General features: G+C 49.6%; 2 protein-coding genes across 3 annotated transcripts in view; both read left to right on the top strand.

Annotated features, from left to right (window-relative positions):
• The window catches only part of LOC128767164 (serine/threonine-protein phosphatase 2A 55 kDa regulatory subunit B beta isoform), a 40,751-nt gene extending 24,867 nt beyond the window's left edge, over positions 1-15,884 (top strand). The window contains exons 2-10 of one of the 2 annotated variants that reach the window (XM_053878988.1): positions 6,506-6,603; positions 6,932-7,097; positions 7,708-7,820; positions 9,487-9,664; positions 9,762-9,926; positions 12,219-12,388; positions 13,418-13,509; positions 13,588-13,711; positions 14,630-15,884. In XM_053878988.1, coding sequence (XP_053734963.1) covers positions 6,506-6,603; positions 6,932-7,097; positions 7,708-7,820; positions 9,487-9,664; positions 9,762-9,926; positions 12,219-12,388; positions 13,418-13,509; positions 13,588-13,711; positions 14,630-14,785 — 1,262 coding nt within the window. In that variant the 3' untranslated portion in view covers positions 14,786-15,884. The remainder of the gene's footprint in view (positions 1-6,505; positions 6,604-6,931; positions 7,098-7,707; positions 7,821-9,486; positions 9,665-9,761; positions 9,927-12,218; positions 12,389-13,417; positions 13,510-13,587; positions 13,712-14,629) is intronic. The other variant, XM_053878990.1, reaches the window with a different exon arrangement.
• A 172-nt stretch (positions 15,885-16,056) lies between these two features.
• On the top strand, positions 16,057-18,307 carry gpr151 (G protein-coupled receptor 151). The gene has a single exon (XM_053878991.1). The coding sequence runs from the start codon at positions 16,830-16,832 to the stop codon at positions 18,117-18,119; it is 1,290 nt and encodes a 429-aa protein (XP_053734966.1). The 5' UTR covers positions 16,057-16,829; the 3' UTR covers positions 18,120-18,307.
• The last annotated feature ends 3,582 nt before the right edge of the window (positions 18,308-21,889 follow it).

The raw sequence follows: 21,889 nt of genomic DNA, 5'->3' as shown, positions 1-21,889 counted from the left end.
CAGACAAAATGGTGCGCTGATCTCCGGGGGCTCATCCAGTGGAAAGCAGGTTAATGAGCTTGTTCAGCAGCAATCCTACACAGAGTGGTGCTGTGCAGATGAAAGGAGCTGCGTTGTGCCGCGGTGCTTTGTGTGCAGCTAATAAAGCTTCATAAAGCCTTCATCATATGGCTGGCCACCAGAACAGTAGGTAGCTGCTGCCTTTCTTCAACGTCCTGATTGATCTCCATTGTAGCTGGACTGAAATGAAGCCATTATCAGCTGCACACGGAGCAGTCGTCCTGCCAACCAATGAGCTGGAAGATCTGACGCTCCTCTTTTGAGTGTAACAAAATCTAGCCATCTAACAACTGCCCTCTCGAAACGCAGGTTTAAAGCACGCATTGGTAGAAATGTCCGACTTCAGTATAAAACACTCAGTGTTATATATCTACGATATCATGTTTGAAATGTTTGCTTGGCTCTACATTCTTCTATGTTTTCTTCATCACTTCTGACGCGTCAATCGGTCCGCTTGAGGAATGTGTCCTACCTGTCACGGGATGATGATGTCACACCCGAAATTTGAACTTGAAATGAAGAATCTGATGCCACTTTCGACCAAACATTTATATAAACAAATGTTTTGTGTTTTGTTTCAAGTGTCACATGACACTGCCCTGTTGAAGTTTCTCTCTTGTCATTTACTTGATAAATTACCAGTAACATATTTTAAAACCATTTTATTTTTCAACTTATCTTTAGGAAAGAAGTTGTTTTCCCTCACCCAATATGTGTATTGCTGTTTGTGTTGTCCTATAAAAACTGAACTTTAGAACACCAAAAGTGGGGGAAATCATAAATGAATTTCCACCATTTGACCTTATTTCCCCATGTGACCTTTGACATGACCCCTTAAACTACTACTAATAATAGTAATAAAAAGTAACTTTTGGCAGAGTTGGTGTGACGGTCCCGCCCACTTTGTTTCATCACTTCTTGGAGCACCTGACTGATACAAAGTGCTGACAAGAGTTGAGGGAATAAGAGCTGCGGCCTGAATTAACTGGGCTCTAATCCTTTGACGTAGGTGGCTCACCGGAGCAGAGCTTGATGGCCTCCCTCCCTCCCTCCCTCCCTCCCGCTCACTTACGCAACCATGTTTCCATGCTGTCACTGTGTCCAGGATGCGTCCACCTTACACAACGGCCCTGCGCCAGCGTGCAGTGCTAGGATTACTTGTTTCCTCGAGCTTAGCCAAGGTGCTGCTACTTCAGTCTCACTCCACCATCTCTTGCTGATGAAGCTTCACCTGGCAGCGTCTCTGCCAGCGTGGTGTCCTGCTCCGCCAGGCCGCTGCTGTCTATTAATGCACTCAATATCCCGGCGCCACTCCGCCTCCCTCACGCAGGGATTTGCTTCCAGAATCGATGCATATCTGTGTTTCCATCGAGTCCCACCGACAGCCTGATTCCTTTGTTGGTTACATGCCTGTTCTGGGAAGCAGATAAAGGCTTTGTCATTTCTGGATTGTTCGAGCTCCAGTGTGGGAAATCCGGTGACATGCAGCCTAAGCTGATCAACCTCTCTGCTCTCAATATGAAGCTGGAGTCCTTATAAGTCCCCGGAGCCGTGGCTGCTCCACATTCCACCCTCTGAACTGCCTAGAGATTATAATGTAGGAGATACTGCAGCATATCTGCAGCAAACATCGACTGGTCCAAAGTCACTCGCCATTCCAGACGTAGTATTTGGCTCAGAAGCATCTTCTCGGATCTTTATTTGAGATGAAAGTAAAGGACTGGATTCCTGCTCTTCTTAAGTCGACAGCCAGTTCCAAACTCAGCCGAGTGACTGGTCTGTCACATTTCTTCACCCTGCAGTCGCTCCTCCCTCTACACCAGAGGTGGGCAATTCAGTTTCCTGCAGTGCCACATGACAAACTGTCACAGTTGTGTGGGGCCATCACGCCAAAAGAAAGACAGCGATGACGGCAAAACATGATGGAAGAATATCACAAATATATACTTAAGTAACATGCAATATTAAAGAAGTGTAAAGGTGCCATGAAACCTGTTTTATATATTTCATTTTATATGCACTTTATATGCACTTAACTATGGACTAGACCTTTATTTATTTCCAAATATATTTTCAGTATTACTTCACTGTATTTTGAGGAACAACAAAAACACAAAAATGCCAGATGAAAAGAAGAAAGAAAATTTTCGTCTTATTTCAAGAACATGCTATATTTACTGCTGAAGTGGTGAACAAACAAAAAAGGCAGAAAAATGAAGTCATATTTGCTACAGTTTTAGTCTGACATCAAATGGGCCATGAAAATACAGGCTTCGGGCCGAATATGGCCCCCGGGATGCACTTTGCCCAGGTCTGCTCTACAGCGTTGGTATTTTGTCGTCGCACGTCCCTCGCACAGGAGTTGAGCTGAATTCAATTTTGGAGTGACTCATCCCATCTGCACCAACCTCAGTTCCTCACTCCTTTTGGCCCTTCAAACAGACCACTCTGATGACCTCACAGCATCACCCCACTTCTGACACCATTTGTCACCCAGGCTCTGGTAATAACATTGTCATAGACGGATGGAAATACATCCGAGTCTGGCGCGTAATTGAACTGTAAACAGTGGGAGTATCAAGTGCGAGGCTGCGCCTCAGCGTCCGACCTCCCTGCATCATTGCCAGTGATGGATGTGCGGTATCTTCCGAGTCCCTCAGATGCGTCCACAAGCGCTGACCCGTCGGTGTCAGACCTGGCTGGCCGCCGGATTTATGGCCTTCATCTGGCCTCGCTCTGCTGATGAAACTGTGTGCAGTAATTTCAGCCCACGCTGGATCGCTGATAAGACGGAGGCCACACACGTGGAGACGTTGACTGATAAACCTGCAGCTCTGCCGACGCTTCCTTTCTGACGCGCATTTGTCCAATCAAACTGAGAATTCCATCAGAGAGCGAGACAAAATGAATGGCCTGCTCTCGCTCAAGTGCATCTGCATGAAGGAAAACTCATTTGGAGCTCAGCTCCATCGGAGGTTCACATCTCCTGGTTCGTCTTCTGATGGAGAGACGTGTTCATGTGCAAACTCATTAAACTGCTTCCATCAATTACTGTTTCCCCTCGCTGACTTAATGTGTTGATAATGGGGGGAAGCATGGGGGTGGGGAGGGGTCTGTGGTGGTGGTTTTGGCGGCGGTGGGCTCCAAAATATTGGTGCTCACATCACAGCTGCCAAAGCTCCACCTTCATGGTGAGAAAGGGCTGAGCGTGAGGCAGGAGAGAGGCTGAGTTTGTCTCAGAGACCTCACCTCAGGCAACCGTTGGACACCAACTCTCCTTATTGATCAGGGTACATGGTGCTGAAGCTCCTTCAAATGTCTGTAAACGTATTTAAGTCTGGATTTACGATTTCAATCCAAATCCAAAGCGGTTTCCGCTGCAGTTAGCAGAGATCTCATTTCTTTTGAGAGCATTAGAAAGCTTCAGAGAGCTTCAGATGCTTCAGTGCGGGACATTATTTCATAACATTAATGGGCCGGTAGAATCGATTCTCACCATGTACTCAACAAATCCCATAATGTACTGTCGGCCATTATGAAGGTTTAGATATTCGATCGTGAAGTTAAAATGGAGTTGAAAATAGAGGGGTTTTCATAAATGTTAGTCTTGCTGGTCACATGATAATATAATCTGTGGGTATATTTCAATCTTTGTGTCTTTGCCAAGTTCTTCTTCTTCTTTCTCTTTGGGCTTCACCCTTCAGGGGTGGCCACAGAGGATCATCCTCCTTCATTTCACCCTGTCCTGTGCTTCCTCTTCTCTCAAACCAACAAACCTCATGTCCTCCATCACCCCCTCGATCAATCCCCTCTTTGGCCTTCCTCTCCACCTTCTGCCTGGCAGTCCCAACCTCAACATCTTCCTACCAATGGACTGGCTCTCTCTCCTCTGTACATGTCCAAACCATCTCCATCTAGCCTCTCTGACTTTGTCTCCTAAACACCTGAGCACATGTGCTGTCCCTCTGATCTACTGCTCCCTGATCCTATCCATCCTGCTGACTCCCAGAGAGAAGCTCAGCATCTTCATCTCTGCTACCTCCAGCTCTGCCTCCTGTCTTTTCCTCAGTGCCACTGTTTCCAAACCATACAACATTGCTGGCCTCACCACCCTTTTGGACACTTTCCCTTTCATCCTTGCCGACACCCTTTTGTCACACATCACACCTGACACTTTTCTCCAATGTTTCCATCCTGCCTGCACCCACTTCTTCACCTCTTTCTCACACTCTCCATAGACCTGGACAGTTGAGCCTCAGTACTTCAAATATTTGTGTCTTTCCCCCCAAAAAACTCCCAGGTTTTGTGGACAGTACTGCGTGGCTGTTACAGGAAGCAATTTGCATATTCAGTGCAACAGGAGGTCCATAATCTGCGAGCCTGATAGAAAAGACAGTCCTGATCTAGTGTCCGCAAGACATGGAGGTTTCCTAACAAGATTCATACTGTTATTCATTCAGTCTTTATCCTCATCTCAGTCCATTAAGGGCGTCACAGGGAGCTGAAGCAGCCAGTCACACCACCTCATGAGACGCGTGAACCAATGGTGAGTGGTGGAAGGCAACTCATCTGACTGTCGCGGCCAGTCTTTTGTCATCTTTAGGAGAAACACTGAAGTGAAGCACACAAGTGCGCGATGATTCCGTCAATGAAACAGACACGTAGTGCCTGGTCGGTGTGATCCAGGTCAGTGGGAGACACGTGAGCCTGCCAGTCAGTGGGGAGCTCTCATGATGTAATGAGCTGCGAGTGTCTTGTCTGGCCAGCGTTATTAGTTTCTGGATCCCAACATGATTAAGACCGACCCCCTGCCTCCTGTCATTAGCAGCTCGCTCACCTCCCTCAGGTCACGTGAAGCCCAGGCGCAGCCACATCACTCCTGCTCCTCTGCCACGCTCTATTGTCTGAAGTTGTGTACAGCCCACGGATTTAGGCTCCACTCTGCTGCAGCACTCGCTCTTTGTGCTGCTTACAGCAAGCATCAGCAACTAAGTGTAAGAGCTGCGAGATGGAAACAGTCTCCATAGCAACGTTCCCCTCTCTTGTTCTGTGCTCTGCCAGCAGCAGGTCCACAGAGGGCGTGGAGGCGGAGGGGTGTGGGGACCAAACAACACGCTCTCTTGGGTTGACACTGGATGTGGAAAATGACTGTCTGTGTGACACACTGGGCTCTACCTTTGTAACCCCGGGGCTGTGGAATAATTGCAGAGTTTCCTTAATCTAGGCAGATGTGAGCGGGCGAGGAGGCAGGGAGGAGCCCTTCAGGCTGGCTGTCTCTTATTTACTTTTGGGGTCACGCGCTTCTCAATGGAATAGTCATTAAACAGCCGTGTCTGTATCATCTGTATCCGCCTTGTTAATCCAAGTTGGATGAAATAGGGTTCATATGAAGGGAAAATGTTATAAGTGGATTTAAATCAGAGAGAATGTGTGATAAAACCAGCATGTTATTGAGCTGGTGTGAACTGTTTGTAGACCCTTCTGTTGGTGAAGTCACAGGCTGTGTTCTGTTGGTTTTATTTTGGCGCTGAACCGTGGACGGGGAGTGAGAGCAAGGCGGCGTGAGCTGCTGCCTGTTGCAGTGATGTGATTTTTCAGGACAATGTAGCCAAGGCAGGGAGCAGCTGTTCGAGGAGACCACCATAACCATATAGTGCTGCAGGAAAACCTGGACGGGCAGAGACGGAGGAGGTGCAGACAGGATGGTCCGGGGGCAGATGAGTGACTTGTGTGAGCGCGGAGTAGCAACTCATGGTGTCACAGTTGGGGATAGTGAGATGTTTGGAGACAAAGCTAGGGACGGTTTGACACGGGCGTAGAGCAGAGAGGAGACATGCTGGAGAAAGGATGTTGGAGGTGGAGATTCCAGGTAAAAGAAGGTGAACAATGAGCTTCATGGATGTGGTCGAGGAGGACACCATGAGGGAGGATGATCAAGACAGGTGAAGATGGAGGACACTGACTTGCTGTGGCAACCTCTGACGGGAGGTGCCAAAATAACAAGGCTGTTATATGCCTTTAAACCTGATATAGTCCTGTGTTAAACTAGTAAACTTTACTTTCTAAATTCTATAAGCAGATGCAGATCTTGGTACTGTACCTTTAAGAGGTTGCGCTGATTAAAAACTGAGGAATTGCTGTGAGCTGATTGCAACAGCGGCGGATCAGAGGAGGTGGCGAGTCAAGCTACGCTCAGGTGGGGGAGGATAAATGGTGAAGAAAGTGCTGCGACTCAATGACCCAGATTGGTCTGCCCCCGGCAGACGGGGGACCTGTGGTGGGCCGAGGCTGAGTCTGTGCTGCAGATCAGAGGATCTGAGGCGTCTCTGTGGGGCTCACGCTTTCTCACCCGAGTGTTTTCGAGAAATACACCACTGAAAAAGGTTTCCTCTGACAAGCCCTGACGTCTCCCCCCCTTCCCTCTTCTCTGCTTCCTGTGCCGCAGCTGACATTATCTCAACGGTGGAGTTTAACTCGACGGGGGAGCTGCTGGCCACTGGGGACAAAGGAGGCAGAGTGGTGGTCTTCCAGAGGGAGCAGGAGGTAGGAGATGCCAGCCGCCTTTCTGCCACAACACTCTAAATGGAAGTCAAATACATCAGAAGGCTTTTTTCCTCATTGAAAATTCTGTCTTAAAATCATGACACGAACCATAACCCTGACTCTAAACGTTACACAGTCCAGTGGCTGCGAGAGTGACTCAAATGCAGCCAATAAATAAGTAGCCATCTGTTAAGTAGTGTCTAAAGTAGAGTCATGTTGTTCATGGGAGATACTATAATGGCTGCTCATCACGGTCTGAGGCGCATCATCTCAACAGTGTGAACCTGAGCCCGTTCTGAAGCATAACTGCTGTGTCTCTAACTTGCAGAGTAAGAGTCAGCCTCAGCGTCGAGGGGAGTACAACGTTTATAGCACATTCCAGAGCCACGAGTTGGAGTTCGACTACCTGAAGAGTTTGGAGATCGAGGAGAAGATCAACAAGATCAAATGGCTGCCTCAGCAGAATGCGGCTTACTTCCTGCTGTCCACCAACGGTGAGTGAAAAATCGCCGCTCAGTAACACCACAAGAATCTGGATGTGGAAGTCAGCGTTGCGGCGCAGGGAAAGTCCTGCAGGGTGGGATGGGATCAGTGTGTGTGTGTGTGTTTCACTTGGCTGAGCAGCAGCCACCAGCAGAAGGGCTGTAAATTGAGAAGCTCATGCATGGCTGGCCAGACACACACACACACACACACATCAAAGCTTTGCAGACTTTATATCCACACTCACACACACACACACACACACACACACACACATCAGTGGAGCGACGTCTTACAGATTGTGGCCGTCATGCTCGGCTGCTGCTGAGCTGAGGAGTTGGTGGTATCTGCAGCAGATGGTGGAGGGTTCTGTGGCCTTTCACTCTCGCTGTGTCTGAAATTTAATGAAAAAAAACACCTCCACTCGTCTGCCCCTCACCTTAGTGCGACGACAAGCTGGTGTCGTGCGAAATGAAAACATGTTTTTAGTGGATTCCACTTGTAGATTAGTGATGGCCGTGCTCGCTGACTACTGCTCCCCCCACCCGACCCCTCCCTGGCACACACGTCTGTCTGGTGTCTCAGCTGAACTGCACTGTTCCCTCTCTCCTTGTGACACAGACAAGACCGTGAAGCTATGGAAGATCAGTGAGAGGGACAAGCGTCCGGAGGGCTACAACCTAAAGGATGAAGACGGGCGCATCAGAGACCCCTCCACCATCACAACCCTCCGGGTAAGAGGTCGAACTCATGGGACTGCTTCCTGTTGTCGCTTAGGATGTGTGCTTTGCAATAGAAAACATAACCCATTACAGAACAACAGAGAGAACATTGTACGTCTACTACGGTCCTGCTGAGAGGCACAGGCATAGCGAGTCACACTTCCCTACTGTATTGTTGAAAAAACACAACTGAAGGCAGGCAGGTGTCTGTATCACGATACGATACGTATCCCGATACAGGAGTGGTGATAGGATGCATTGCGATATATTGCACTACACTGTAAGTTCAGCAAAATATTGCAGTAAGAACCATCATTTTAATGGGGAAAATCAGATCATTTTGTACAATATTATGTGCATGAAAATGAGTCATAACATCAGTCTAGTTAGATTTTCAGTTAAAGTACCTGTCCATTAAATATTGATCTAATCCAACTTAAAATATCAATACAATAATGCACAATCAAGTATCGCGATATTTGAGTGTATGGATATCGTGCACGTGGTATCAAAGGACCCCGCGACCCCCCGAGGCCGCACCTTTCCCGCCTCAGTTGTAGGGCTAAGCTCTGTTTCAACACGGATGATTGATGCTCCGGACAATTTCAAAGTTGAGAGGAAAGTGATTTATGGACGTGTGCTCTGAGGTGACGACCGTGAACAGGTCGCCTCAATCTCTCTCTTATCACACAGAGAGCACAGTGTCGTCCCAGATTAGCGAGGTGAGGATGCCGTCTGCCCCCCTTTGTCTGAGGGAGCAGCCGATCACAGCGACCCAGGACTGTGAAAATCCTGTTAGGACGCCATGAAATGAGTGGAACACTCACACGGTGACACAGATGTAGCTCAAATGTTCTCATGTATCTGAGCGAGAAAGAGTTGGACGGCGGGAGGTGATGGGTTAACAGGGCTGGGGTCTCTGTGGACGGTGGGTGAAAGACATGGAAGTGAAGCGACACCCGTGGAGATACAGCGGCCCGCTGAGCTGCCATGTCTCTCTGTCGGTGCCAGTAACACACCCCAGCAAAAGCAGAAGAAGCAGTCGATTTGTTCGCCCCGCTCCCTCCCCTCCTCTCCCTCTTTGTCTGGGTTTTATCTGGCCAACGGGGGGCTGCATGCAGACTGGTGCGGGGTCTCTTTGAAGCCAGAATCACACTATGTAACTGGGTGGTTTTCCTGTGCGTGTGTGTGTGTGTGTGTGCGAGAGCGAATGCACTTCCTAATTCTGCTATCATTCCTCAGCAGGGTCTGCTGATGCTCTCGGGGCCGCTCTCCCCCACATCTCCAGTTTAACTCTCGGCACAAAAGACACACATATATATGGTGATGCTCAGCCTGATTAAGGCGGATCCTCGCCCCGGAGCTCCTCCACTGCTGTTTCCACATGAAGATTAGGCTGTAAATGTCAACACACATGCTCAGAATCTCATCCCAACATCTCAAAAGAACCAGACACAGAGCGCACACTGTAGTAAATAGCCTGCAACACCGCTCTGCAGTTTCAGGTTCCATCCATTTCCATTCCCATTTCCACCCTTTTTGATTTGTTTTTCCTGAGTATTTAAAGGGTCTGGATTTCCTTTGGTCGTTCCCATTAGGATAAAAAGGTCTCACTTTATTTGACTGACTCAGAGGCGTGGAGCCCAGCAGCAGCAGATGTGATGTGTGATCTCTGCAGGTACCTGTGCTGCAGCCCATGGACCTGATGGTGGAAGCCACGGCCCGGCGGGTCTTCAGCAACGCGCACACTTACCATATTAACTCCATCTCCGTCAACTCCGACCTCCAGACCTACATCTCCACCGACGACCTCAGGGTGAACCTGTGGAATCTGGAGATCACCGACCGCAGCTTCAGTATCCTCTTAGTGTCCAGCAGCCTGTGGGATAAACGAAGAATAAGCTGGTGGGCCCTCTGTTGAAATGTTGGCCTGTTTCCTTAATAGCTTCTCAGACATTGTGGACATCAAACCCGCCAACATGGAGGAGCTGACCGAGGTCATCACCTCGGCAGAGTTTCACCCTCAGCAGTGTCACACGTTCGCCTACAGCAGCAGCAAGGGGTCGATACGACTGTGCGACATGAGGCAAGCGGCGCTTTGTGACAAGCACAGCAAGTGTGAGTACCGACGCAGGCACGAGAGGTGGACCAGGCTTGCTTCAGGAAGAGACAATATATATTTTTAAACCTTTTTATGACTTTTATTTTTATTCATTTGTGTTTGAAACATAGACTTTGGAAAGTTTTTTCATCAGACAGCAGAACCTTTGTGAGATGAAGCCGTTTAAGAGCTCAAGGTCTCGGACATGCCATCAAACTAATACAGTCATTTATTAGGTTGCTATGAAACAAATCCCATCCTCTTCAACAACACAAATCCTTCAAACCATTTCAGGACTTCAACCCCTCTAATCTTTCACGTATATAAACACGTATATAAATACTGACGCGCTTACTGTAGTTTGGGTTTCTAAAGTAGAAAGTAGACATGTAAATGGATCTATAAAACGAGGGGCTTGCCTTTTGGCTCAGCTCTTTCCTTATCATGACAGCGAGATACAGGGTCCCCATGACATGCTGTTCACACGCCACATCACCTGACTTGAGGTGAACAAGACTGACAATACTTCGACTCCTCCGCCTGATCTACTGAACAGGATTCTGTGAACAATGTACGGACATACGACCAAACAAATGTGTTGAATATGTATCGACATTTTCCCGTACTAGCATGGAACAAGGTGACCTCATGATCAAATGGTTTGAACAGACTCCGGCTTCAGTGCACGGGCTCCCTGTCCACTTTAGAATCCACTTTAAAACTTGCATTTATGATATATCGTCTCAGCTTCTATTTTGCAGAGACAATCGCTGACCACATTCATTCTAGCATGTTTAAGTGGAGACGCTATTCTGTCTGTTAATATCTATGTCCTAGTTAGCACTTTGTGAACAGCGTCCTGGAAGATGCTGTATAAATACAGTATGTAGAAAAAGAAAAGGGCTCACAGACCTTAGTGTCACAGGTAACCCTGGATCGATCTTGTCGTCATAATAACGTTCTCATATCAGCTGATGATCGACGCGACTCAGCGCGGCACATCGCAATATAAATGCAAATAAGCACAATTAGCCTATTTCTCTGTGTTAAATGTTATAAATGTGTCTGTGAGGGCGCTGCAGACCCATTTGTTCTGCTAACACAGACACACTCCCGTCCCTTCGGATGAGATTTTGGATTCATTATCCTGACATGAAGAGGTGAGGCATGCGAGGACAGGGAGCCTTGATGTCGACGAGAGCCGTCGCTAACGTCGCCATGGTTTCTCCTGCTACCTCCTCGCCACCTTCTGTCACGACAGATAACCTTCTGAGAGTCGGTGTGGAGCGTGAGGTGGGGGACACCCTGAACAATAGACGGCCCCCTCTCTGAAGCTGAATGAATAATGAATAGTTTGGCATTTTAGCAGGAAAATCAATGAGTCGAGAGCAATCACATTAGTTCTTCATGGACACACCTAGTTGTTCAATAATGTCAGTCATTTCCTGGGACGTATTGATGTGCTCAGGCGAGCGTGCGCCTCCTGTTGAGATGTATTTCAGAGACAAATGTATTCAAATCATGTGACTGGGAGTGACACGCAAACAATGTGGTTTCATCCTCAACTGCTAACCCACAAGAGTTAGAGATGGATGCTGGCTTGGTCGGGTGAATTTTAAAGCTTCTAAGCCTCGGGACAGAAAGCACCAAAAATCCCTCCCTGACTCTCGGGGGACCCTATTAAACCCCCCCCTCTGCTCCCCCGTATGTGGGACAGTGGAGCAGGGAGACGCACGCATGCATATATACATCGCAGGCGCCCAAAAATACTCGCTCACACAAATCCAGCGGGGCTGGAATGGCTCCAGCACTCTGACATTGATTTGTTTTTCTTTTCCCTTTTCCCCTCCCTCATTTTTTCATCTTCACACCACATCCCTTGTTAGACTCCCCATCGACACATCACAGAGATATTCTCTGCTGCCGAGGACGAGGAGGGGATGGTGGGTGGGGGGAGTCTGTTTTAGAAAATGGACAGGAGGGGGGGGTAGAAGAGGGAGCAGCAATATCTTGACAGCCAACGATGGAATGCCTGGCTGTTATCCCCGGCGTGATGGCCTCCGCACAGATCAGCAGCTGCCAAAATCAATATAAATCATAACCAATATTTACCCCGCACAATGACCTATAGCTGTTTCCCTTGAGCAAACAGAGATTACCCATCGAAAAGATGCGGCTGCCTCAAACCCCCCTGTCGACATCCAGGCACTGTTGATCTCCACCAAATGGCAGCAGAAGACACAGATCCCTCTTGTAAGAGACAAACCCCGGCGGAGCTTTCTTTTGACAAAGATGTGTCTATTTCCCAGACTTTGAAGAGCCGGAGGATCCATCCACTCGCTCCTTCTTCTCGGAAATCATCTCGTCCATTTCAGACGTGAAGTTCAGCCACAGCGGCCGCTACTTGATGACCCGGGATTACCTCACCGTCAAAGTGTGGGACCTTCAAATGGAGAACAAACCCGTCGAGACCTACCAGGTACGTCCTCATCTGTGGAAACTCAAGCCCCAAGTTGGAGTTTTCAGACCCGCAGCTTGGAATAGCAACATGAGACAGCGAGTTGAGGAAGCGAGAGAAGAAGAAGTCCATTTTTATCTCTCAAACACACTAGTTTCATGCAACCACTCTGATCTGATGGATATGGAATAAGGCTTCTAGTAAGGATTATTCTGATGGTCAAGTCATCACCCACGACCTTCACGATTGGTCGATGTAAGACGTGTGTGTGTGTAGTGTTGCTACTAGAATAAAAACAAATGTGAATTCAAATGCTCAAAATGCTGTGTGAAAGCTACAGCATGTGTCCTTGGATGTGTCCTTTGTGTAAAGGCGCCTTCGCAATGGTCACGTAGCCTCAGTCCTGTCTCCTCTCACACATGGCGTTAAGGATGATGTCATGACAGGTCTAATTTGATAGTCTATTACAACTGTGTTGCCTGGATGTTGCAGCCCTGCAACAGGATTAAAGCCTATAAGAGCTTCTTCTTCTGCTGCAGCGACTTCCTTCTCTGCTCCAGGTGCTTCTTCTTCCTCCAGCCTTTGACCATCCTTCCTCCAGCTCCGCCTGCCTGTCTTGTAAATAAGACCCTGATCCAATCAAAACCTATTGATTTTTGACTGATCACTCAATATAATCCTGTTCCTCTAGCGCCCTCTCTAAGTGCAACTGTCACTCTCAGCAATTACTGAGGAGGCTTATTGAGCAGGAAGACCACAGACAGTGTCGGAGCAGATGCCTCCTGAAGGGCAACCTCCCACTGTGTGGTGAGCACAGGCGGGTCAGGGGAGCCATCTTGGGCCAGGTTGTGATTGATAAGACTCTCAGCTGGGCTCAGGGGATTCCCCTGCCACCAACCTGTTTCCCATCATCTTAGAGGAGGTCAGCAGGTCGGGGGATTACAGAACACAGAGCATATGGCCGGGAGCTTACGGGTGATGTGCATTTGCAGGCATCCCGGTGAAATTGGGTTTATGCTTTGGTGGCCTGATGAGTCTGATTTGTTCCAGGTTCACGACTACCTACGAGGCAAACTCTGCTCCCTGTACGAGAACGACTGCATCTTTGACAAGTTTGAGTGCGTCTGGAATGGATCAGACAGGTGAGACCGCCGCCGCCGTCCGCGAAGAGCCCGGGTCCAAACATGTGGATAACACTTCCTTCTCCTGACTCTGTTCAGTGTCATCATGACGGGCTCTTACAACAACTTCTTCCGGATGTTTGACCGGAACACCAAACGTGACGTGACGTTGGAAGCGTCGAGGGAAAACAGCAAACCGAGGGCAATTCTCAAGCCTCGCAAGGTACAGCATGATTTATATAAAGAGCCAAAACATTAGGACAGGCCTGGCCAACCCGCAGCTCCCGCGGCTCTTTCCCCACTTTCATGGCTGGCTGTGATTTTGGTCAAGTTGCTGTTCAGATGATGGTTTATACAGGAAATAAGAGGTATTCCTATTGCTATTCCGGCGAGATGTCACAATATTGTTTTTGAAACATAAAAAAGTAAATGTCCAAATATTGTTCAAAGACTTTGACTCACGTGCTCCAAGCCCCGCAACCCCCAAGCTCAATGGAGCTCAGACTTGGAGCGTCATCAGATCCACGATCAACACGACTAACATGACTTAGTTCCACGTTTCACTTTGTCCTTCCCTAAACTAAAGGTATGCCGTGTGTTTCACCTGTGATTCATTGTTGATGGTGGTGAAGTCCGTTGAATTCAGTGGAGTGAAGCTGAGACGCTCCAGTCTGCAGCGTCGCTCAGACACACAGAGCCACCTCCACAAAATAGAGAAGTCAAATAAATGGCACACACATTTCTATCTACACTGCTTGATATTTCCAGGAGTGTCATGGTAAAATGTAGGAATTTGAAAAATACATGCACAAGAGACATTCGCCGGACGCGATCCGGCAACCGTGTGACACACAAGGATGTGCTTTAACCACTATACTGCCACTAAGTCACGTGACCAGCTGTTCAGATGAGCCTTACAGCCTGTTAAACATGTTTGTAGCGTGTGGCTCTTTTCAGCAACACAGTAAAACAATGGGGCTCTTAGCCTCTGGCTGGTTGGCCACCCCTGCATTAGGAGATCTGACCCCACTCTGGATGGTGAACAATAAATATGAAGCTCAAGAGCGTCTTCACCAGAGCCACTGACAGCAGAGTGACCTCACATCACCGCATCGAACATCTGACTCTTGTTGTGTTGCAGGTGTGTGTGGGCGGAAAGCGCCGCAAGGACGAGATCAGTGTGGACAGTTTAGACTTCAGCAAGAAGATCCTTCACACCACGTGGCATCCTCATGAGAACATCATCGCTGTAGCAGCCACCAACAACCTTTACATCTTCCAGGACAAAGTCAACTAAGGGACCCGGCAGGAGGACCAGGAAGCTTAGAAGAGAGTGATGGAGCTGTCGCCTTCCTCTACTCCTCGGCTCCAGTGTGGAACCACGAATGCATTTTTCAAATCCGGACTGCTGGGATGGATCATTTACTGATGCACACGGACAGCTGCGGATGTGACGCCTGTGCATTTATGCAACTGGAGGATCGCTTCACTGCTGTAGCCATGTAGCAGCCCCCTGGACTGGAAATTGGAAGCTGGATTTTTGGCACAAGGCACACAGAGCAGAGCACACGCTGACGGCGGCTCCCTGGCATGTAGCAACAGCGCCCCCTGTCTTACAATCCGTGAGCAACCCTGCTGGTCAATTCTGGACAAGTTGCGGCAGGTGGACAGTGAACCTTTGACCCCCAGAGATCAGGATTTCTCTGCGACCCGTGGTCAGTCTTTCTAGTTCCAGTTTTTGTCTCCGTGGTGAGATGGCTGTAGTCTGTGATGTGAACGATGCCCTAACAATTGTTTTTCTCCATCCATGAGTCTGTTTAGAAGCTGTGGTGCCTTCTTTTTGGTCAGTGGGGTTCATTGTAGTGGGGACGGGATGATGTGTGAGGGACTGAATTCAAGAGAGCAGGAGCATGAGTGATTCGAATACATGTTAACTGAGGTCTGTTTCCCTTTCCAAACCAACAAGTGATGCAGGTGAAGCCAACTGCTTCTGCCACACAGGATCTGTTAACTATTCTGCTGGAATTCCGACAGTAACTCATAATAATAGTAATAATAATCAAATCCCTGTCATGAAACACGACCATGATCTGAATCGTGAAACCAGAAGATGAGTGTGTGAAATGTTTCTTTCTTGGCTGAGCTCCAACTGAAGATTGTCCCTCGTCTCAATATTTGTGTTGAGCCTGATTGTGTGGGAGGTGAAATGAGCTCTGTGAATTCAGGGAATTAAAAACACGCGTGGTTGATTTAAACCGTCTTCTAAACAACAATCTTTCTGTGTCGACTGAATCAAAGATACTTTTATAGCTCGGAATGTACCGCGATGAAATTAATTTAACATGCAGTCTTGATGCTCACCGGACTTTCTTTGGATAAGAAAACGAATAAAAAAGTCAATAAAAAAAATGTGCAAGTTCAAATCTCGCATGGTTTTCTTGTGAAGCGCAGCGTCTGATGAGCGGTGGTAGTTTGGCGGCACCGTGTGGAGAACATCAAGAACTGCACTTCTGTTCCAACACAGACCAGAGCCGCGAGTGAAGAATCATTTTGTCTTCGTCTCTTCCCTTAGAAGACCCGTCCTTGTCTTTAAATTCCAGCAGCTACATTCCGGTTGTCGCGTGTCGTCAGTCCATCCTGGCGCATCAGCAAAAATAAGTGTAAGAATAATAGTCGCTGGCGCGACTGCGACAGTTTCAGGATCAGATCTGTCACCATCTAGTGGTGAGTGAGCGAATGTCAGGATGCCACAGCAGGTCCCTGTCGGTGTTTCCTCCCGAGTCACAACGACTGCATCCTCTCCCTCTGAGTTACAATGGACCATCGGAACATGCTCTTCAAGCCAAAATAAGAGTAGATCAAACGTGAGAGCGTGCATTTCAACATAACTGTCCATCACGGTTCCACAGGTCCATGAGTGTTTTTTTGAAACCCCGTCATCCACTATTGCCGTCGCTGAAACCCCGGTTCGTGACGTAACATTTAAATGATGTCCCTTATTGTTGTCATAATAAAAGCCCTCCGGCAGATCAGCACTGACTGAGGATCCAGAGTCGGCGGTGCATTATGCAGACTTGACGTAATTGGCCCCCGGGGGCTGAAGTGTGGGCACATTCCGTCAGCTGGGGATCCCAGCTGTCAATCAAGCAGCACCTTTATAAGCGCGCGGCGGAGCCGCACCGCCGCGTCTCAGGATAAACCCGGAGACAGACGGGAGCTGCGCTGTGATCCTCCACTGGCGATCGATGCTGCGTCTGATGCTCCTGCTGTAGAGTGGGGTATAAACGCTGATCCTTTCGGGAAACCTTTGCTTCACCTGTTGACGCTGCTGCTGTGTGAGGATGGAGAGTCTCAGTGGCAACAGCACGGCGGTGGCCAACGTCTCTGTGGAGAAATGGTCTGCGACCGACGGCGGCGCTCAGCAGCACCTGGAGCCGGGTGAGCTGCGGCGCCTGGTCCCAGCGGTGCTGGGCGTCATCTGCGTCCTGGGAGTGGCCTGCAACCTCATGGCCGCGGCCATCGTCTGCTCCAGCGCTCACAAGGGGAAACTCTCGCTCATCAACTCCCTCATCTTCAACCTGATGCTGGCTGACGGGCTGCTGCTGCTCTTCTCGCTGCCGCTCCGCGCCGCCTCCTACTCCAGGTCCAGCTGGACTCTGGGCTGGATGGTGTGCAAGACCTCCGACTGGTTTCTCCAGTCGTGCATGGCGGCCAAAAGCTTCACCGTGGCTGTTCTGGCCCAAGCCTGCTATCGCTACGTGTCCAACCCCACCAAGCAGGTGAGCATCCACCTGGGCTCCATCCTGGTGCTCCTCTTCTTCGTCTGGGTGTCTGCGTGTGCTGCAGCAACCCCCCAGTGGTTGTTTGCGGCGCTGCATGAGGGGGTCCCGGGTCCGCTGTGCGTCCTGGCGGTGCCCCCGGAAGCGCAGCATTTCATGCTTGTCTACATCAAAGCCTACCCCCTGGGGGTGTACTGCGCCCCCCTCAGCTGGGCCCTCCTGTACTTCTGGAAGGCGTACGGCCAGTGTCAGCGCCGCTCCAGTCGGACCCAGAACCTTCGGACCCAGATCCGGTCCAGGAAACTCACGCTCATGCTCTTCAGCCTCACCGTGGCCATGGTTCTGCTCTGGCTTCCCCAGTGGGTGGTTTGGGTTTGGGAGCGGCATCTGGCAGAGACAGAGACTGAAGGAGGGAAGCCTAGTCCCACGCCGCCGCCGCCGCTGCTCTTCACCCTCTTGGCCCAGCTGCTCACCTTCTCTCTGTCCGTGGTCAACCCTCTCATCGTGCTCTCGCTCTCGGAGGAGTTCAGAGAGGGCTACCGTGGGCTGTGGCGCCGACTCACCCTGCGCAAACAGCTGCCATCCAAGCCTCACTCCGGACCTCACAATCCCACCAGTCTGAAGTCCCCCTGCCCCAGACCAGAGACTTCAGGCCAGCTGCTGAGGGACAGCACACCTTTCGCCGCCAACAGCTCAGCCCTGCCGCAGCCAGAGCAGCCGAGGGAGGCGGACGGAACGGTGTTGCCTGATGTGGAGCAATTCTGGCACGAGAGAGAGACCGGCGTGAACGGGGACGAGAACGATCCAGTTCCATGGGAGCACCAGGGCACAGGAGAAGAAACTAAGAGCTAATTCCAACGTATGAAGAACCCTCACTCGTGTGTGACTGTAACGCTGTTTAGAGGAGTCAGGTGTGGATCATAAGGAGCATCCATGTGTATAATAACATGTCCATGTCTTGTGAACATTGAGTGAAGTAAAACAGTTGCCATCGAGTATTGATCACTGTAGCGTAATAGGTGTCTTGCCTCCACCTCACTGGTTCGACTCTGCAAAGATGTGTGTTCAGAATAAAGACGTAGCCATCAAACATACCGTGTGGTGGAGTCCTGTCTGTCTGAAGTTCGATCGTGGGGAGCACACACACACACACACACGAGAGTGACAGACCTAATGAGAAGGATCAGACACCACCGGATGATCTCCAGCTGACACCAGGTCATTAAATATATTTTCATAAGGGCGTCCTCTCGTGCTGCAGAGGCTTCTAATGACAGCCTCCCTCTGAACCGGACTGCGGTCACCGGAGAGTTTCTCCCCACCAGCACACAGATCCACCCTCACCAATCAGACCGTCCAGTCATAAACACCTCCTGATAGGTTTGACGGACAGGGGGAAGACCTGCACAGGGACGAAGGCGACTTACTGTTTACATAGCCGTCTCAGTCGTGTAAGCAACACACAACAACCTTGGCTTTAAGTGCTCTAAAATCCTCTCAGAATAATCCATTCTCTCATTTCATGAAAATGACAAGTCAGAGGAAAAGAGGGAGACAATTACACCAGTGATGTCTGGGCCTTTAAGTGACAAAGTGAGCAGAATACACCTGGTTCAAGCCTGAAAAATGAGATGAAATCCTCTAGGCAGCAATGCTTTATAGCCAACTTTAGTTGCAAATATTCGACAATGAAAATCCCAAACTATCAATCATCGCGTACTAAACTGACCCGCTTTAATGCTTTAACATTGAGGAGAAGCATCAACCCAGAAGTTGGTCTGCTCCCTGTCCTCCACATGACATTTCACTCTCATTAAACATTGAAGCTGACCTTCTATTGCCAGAGTCACAGTCAGAGCAAGCCTTGACTGGTGACGGCGCCCCAGTCTCCAGGGTGGTGACCCGGCCCAACATTGTTGTTTAGAAGAGATAAGAGCGACACGTACCACTGCGGCAACACACACACACATATCACACACATATATACATATATATATATATATATATATATATATATATATATAAATTTAGAGATTTTTTTTGCATCGGATTTCGAACAAAAGTCCAGAACTCAAACGCCCACGAAAAAAGCTGGAAAAAACATAACGTGCGTGGACCGATCAGCTGACCCACGACGCGCTTTGTTATTGTGTATAACGCAGCCTCTGTATACAGACGTGTCCCATTAGCTACATTTACTGACTGTTTTTTCTGGACCGTGGTCGAGAGTCACAGGGGAGGTGCTCGCTCTCCACACCTCCGAGGCTGGAGCGCACACTCCAGGGTTTGATGTCCTGTTGTGGGCTGGAGCTGGGACGGGGATGAGGCAAGTCTGGGACAGAGCGTGACTTGGTTTATGACTTTGTCACAGCCAAACTGCACAGAAGCGCACATTCAGAGCTGGACACGCACCGGGCACCTCTTCCCTTCTGGAGAGACGTCACTCACTCGGCAACCCCTCCCACATGCAGCGGCCAAACACATAGAGGAACAGCGCACCTGCAGCAGACACTCTACATTCACTCCTACAAAAGACTATTTAAAGGCTTGGAACGCATTACTTCTTTTTCCATTCATTGTAATGGGAAAAATCGATTCAGATTTCGAACAAATCGCTTCTCGAACGGCCATCTGGAACCGATTGTGGTCGAGAACCGAGGTACAACTGTATCAGAATTTCAATTTTATAAGAATTTCAAGTCCATTCAGAGTAGTAGAAACCCTGGCCATTGTGTAGTGAAAAACATCCCTGAACAAGTGCAAACAGATGCTTTTGTTTGCTTTTGTTCAGGGATTCCTCCATGTTTGTTGTTGTTATCATCCTAGCTGCCACGTGTCTTGTGCATCAGTGTGGTCAGTGGACCAGCAACTCCTGCACTTACAAAGGTTCCCTGTGGTCTGAAGAGCAAACTGTTCAATTCAATTACATTAAATAATTAAAATAAATAATTAAATAATGAACATCTCCTTCACCTTCACACCTTCTTCTGCCGCTTATCCGGGGTCGGGTCGCGGAGGCAGCATTCGGAGCAAGGAAGCCCAAACTTCCCGGTCCGCACAAACCTCCTCCAGCTCCTCCCGGGGGATCCCGAGGCGTTCCCAGGCCAGACCGGAGACATAATCTCTCCAGCGAGTCCTGGGTCTTCCCCGGGGTCTCCTCCTGGTAGGACATGCCTGGAACACCTCCCCAGGGAGGCGTCCAGGGGGCATCCGGATCAGATGCCCGAGCCACCTCAGCTGGTTCCTCTCGATGTGGAGGAGCAGCGGCTCCACCCCGAGCTCCTCCCGGATGACCGAGCTCCTCACCCTATCTCTAAGGGTGCGCCCAGCCACCCTGCGGAGGAAACTCATCTCAGCCGCGATCTCATCCTTTCGGTCACTACCCAAAGCTCGTGACCATAGGTGAGGGTGGGAACGTAGATCGATCGGTAAATCGAGAGCTTCGTCTTGTGACTCAGCTCTCTCTTCACCACGACGGTCCGATACAGCGACCGCATCACTGCTGCCGCTGCACCAACCCGTCTATCAATCTCACGCTCCCTTTTTCCCTCACTCGAGAACAAGACCCCGAGATACTTAAACTCCGCCACTTGAGGCAAGACCTCTCCACCAACCTGGAGAGAGCAAACCACCGTGTTCCGGTCGAGAACCATGGCCTCAGACTTGGAGGTGCTGATCCTCATCCCGGCCGCTTCACACTCGGCTGCAAACCGACCCAGCGCATGCTGAAGGTCCCGGTCCGATGAGGCCAGCAGAACAACATCGTCCGCAAATAGCAGAGATGAAATTCTGTGGTTCCCGAACCGGATCCCCTCCGCCCCCTGGCTACGCCTAGAAATTCTGTCCATAAAAGTGATGAACAGAACCGGTGACAAAGGGCAGCCCTGGCGGAGACCAACATGCACCGGGAACAGGTCTGATTTCCTGCCGGCAATGCGAACCATGCTCCTGCTCCGGTCATACAAGGAGCGGACAGCCCCTAGCAGAGGGTCCCGCACCCCATATTCCCGGAGCACCCCCCACAGGACATCGCGAGGGACACGGTCGAACGCCTTCTCCAAATCCACAAAGCACATGTGGACTGGTTGGGCGAACTCCCATGAACCCTCGAGCACCCGGTGGAGGGTATAGAGCTGGTCCAGTGTTCCACGACCGGGACGAAAACCACACTGTTCCTCCTGGATCAGAGGTTCGACTATTGGCCGAAGTCTCCTCTCTAGTACCCTGGAATAGACTTTTCCAGGGAGGCTGAGGAGTGTGATCCCCCTATAGTTGGAACACACCCTCCGGTCCCCTTTCTTAAACAGGGGGACCACCACCCGGTCTGCCAATCCAGAGGCACTGTCCTCGACTGCCACGCGATGTTGCAGAGACGTGTCAGCCACGACAGCCCTACGACATCCAGGGATTTCAGATACTCCGGACGGATCTCATCCAATAATGAACATTATATTGCTAAAATATATTTGCCAACTTCAGCTATAACTGATGTGTAAACGAGTTAATTTAATACGATTTAAATTACAATTGCTACAGCTTCAATGCTCGATGATAAAGCATTGAAAATACGCACAATTTGCGCTTTGAATCGCTGGGGTTACTCTGCTAACATATATCTGTTG

Source organism: Synchiropus splendidus, chromosome 11, assembly GCF_027744825.2.
Source record: "Synchiropus splendidus isolate RoL2022-P1 chromosome 11, RoL_Sspl_1.0, whole genome shotgun sequence".
Taxonomy (NCBI): Eukaryota; Metazoa; Chordata; class Actinopteri; order Syngnathiformes; family Callionymidae; genus Synchiropus; species Synchiropus splendidus.
Note: the sequence above shows the minus strand (reverse complement) of the source record. Positions and strands in the feature narration are given on the sequence as shown.

Coding starts and splice junctions, on each gene's coding strand:
- gpr151 (XM_053878991.1), top strand. CDS start 16,830: ATGGAGAGTCTCAGTGGCAACAGCACGGCGGTGGCCAACGTCTCTGTG.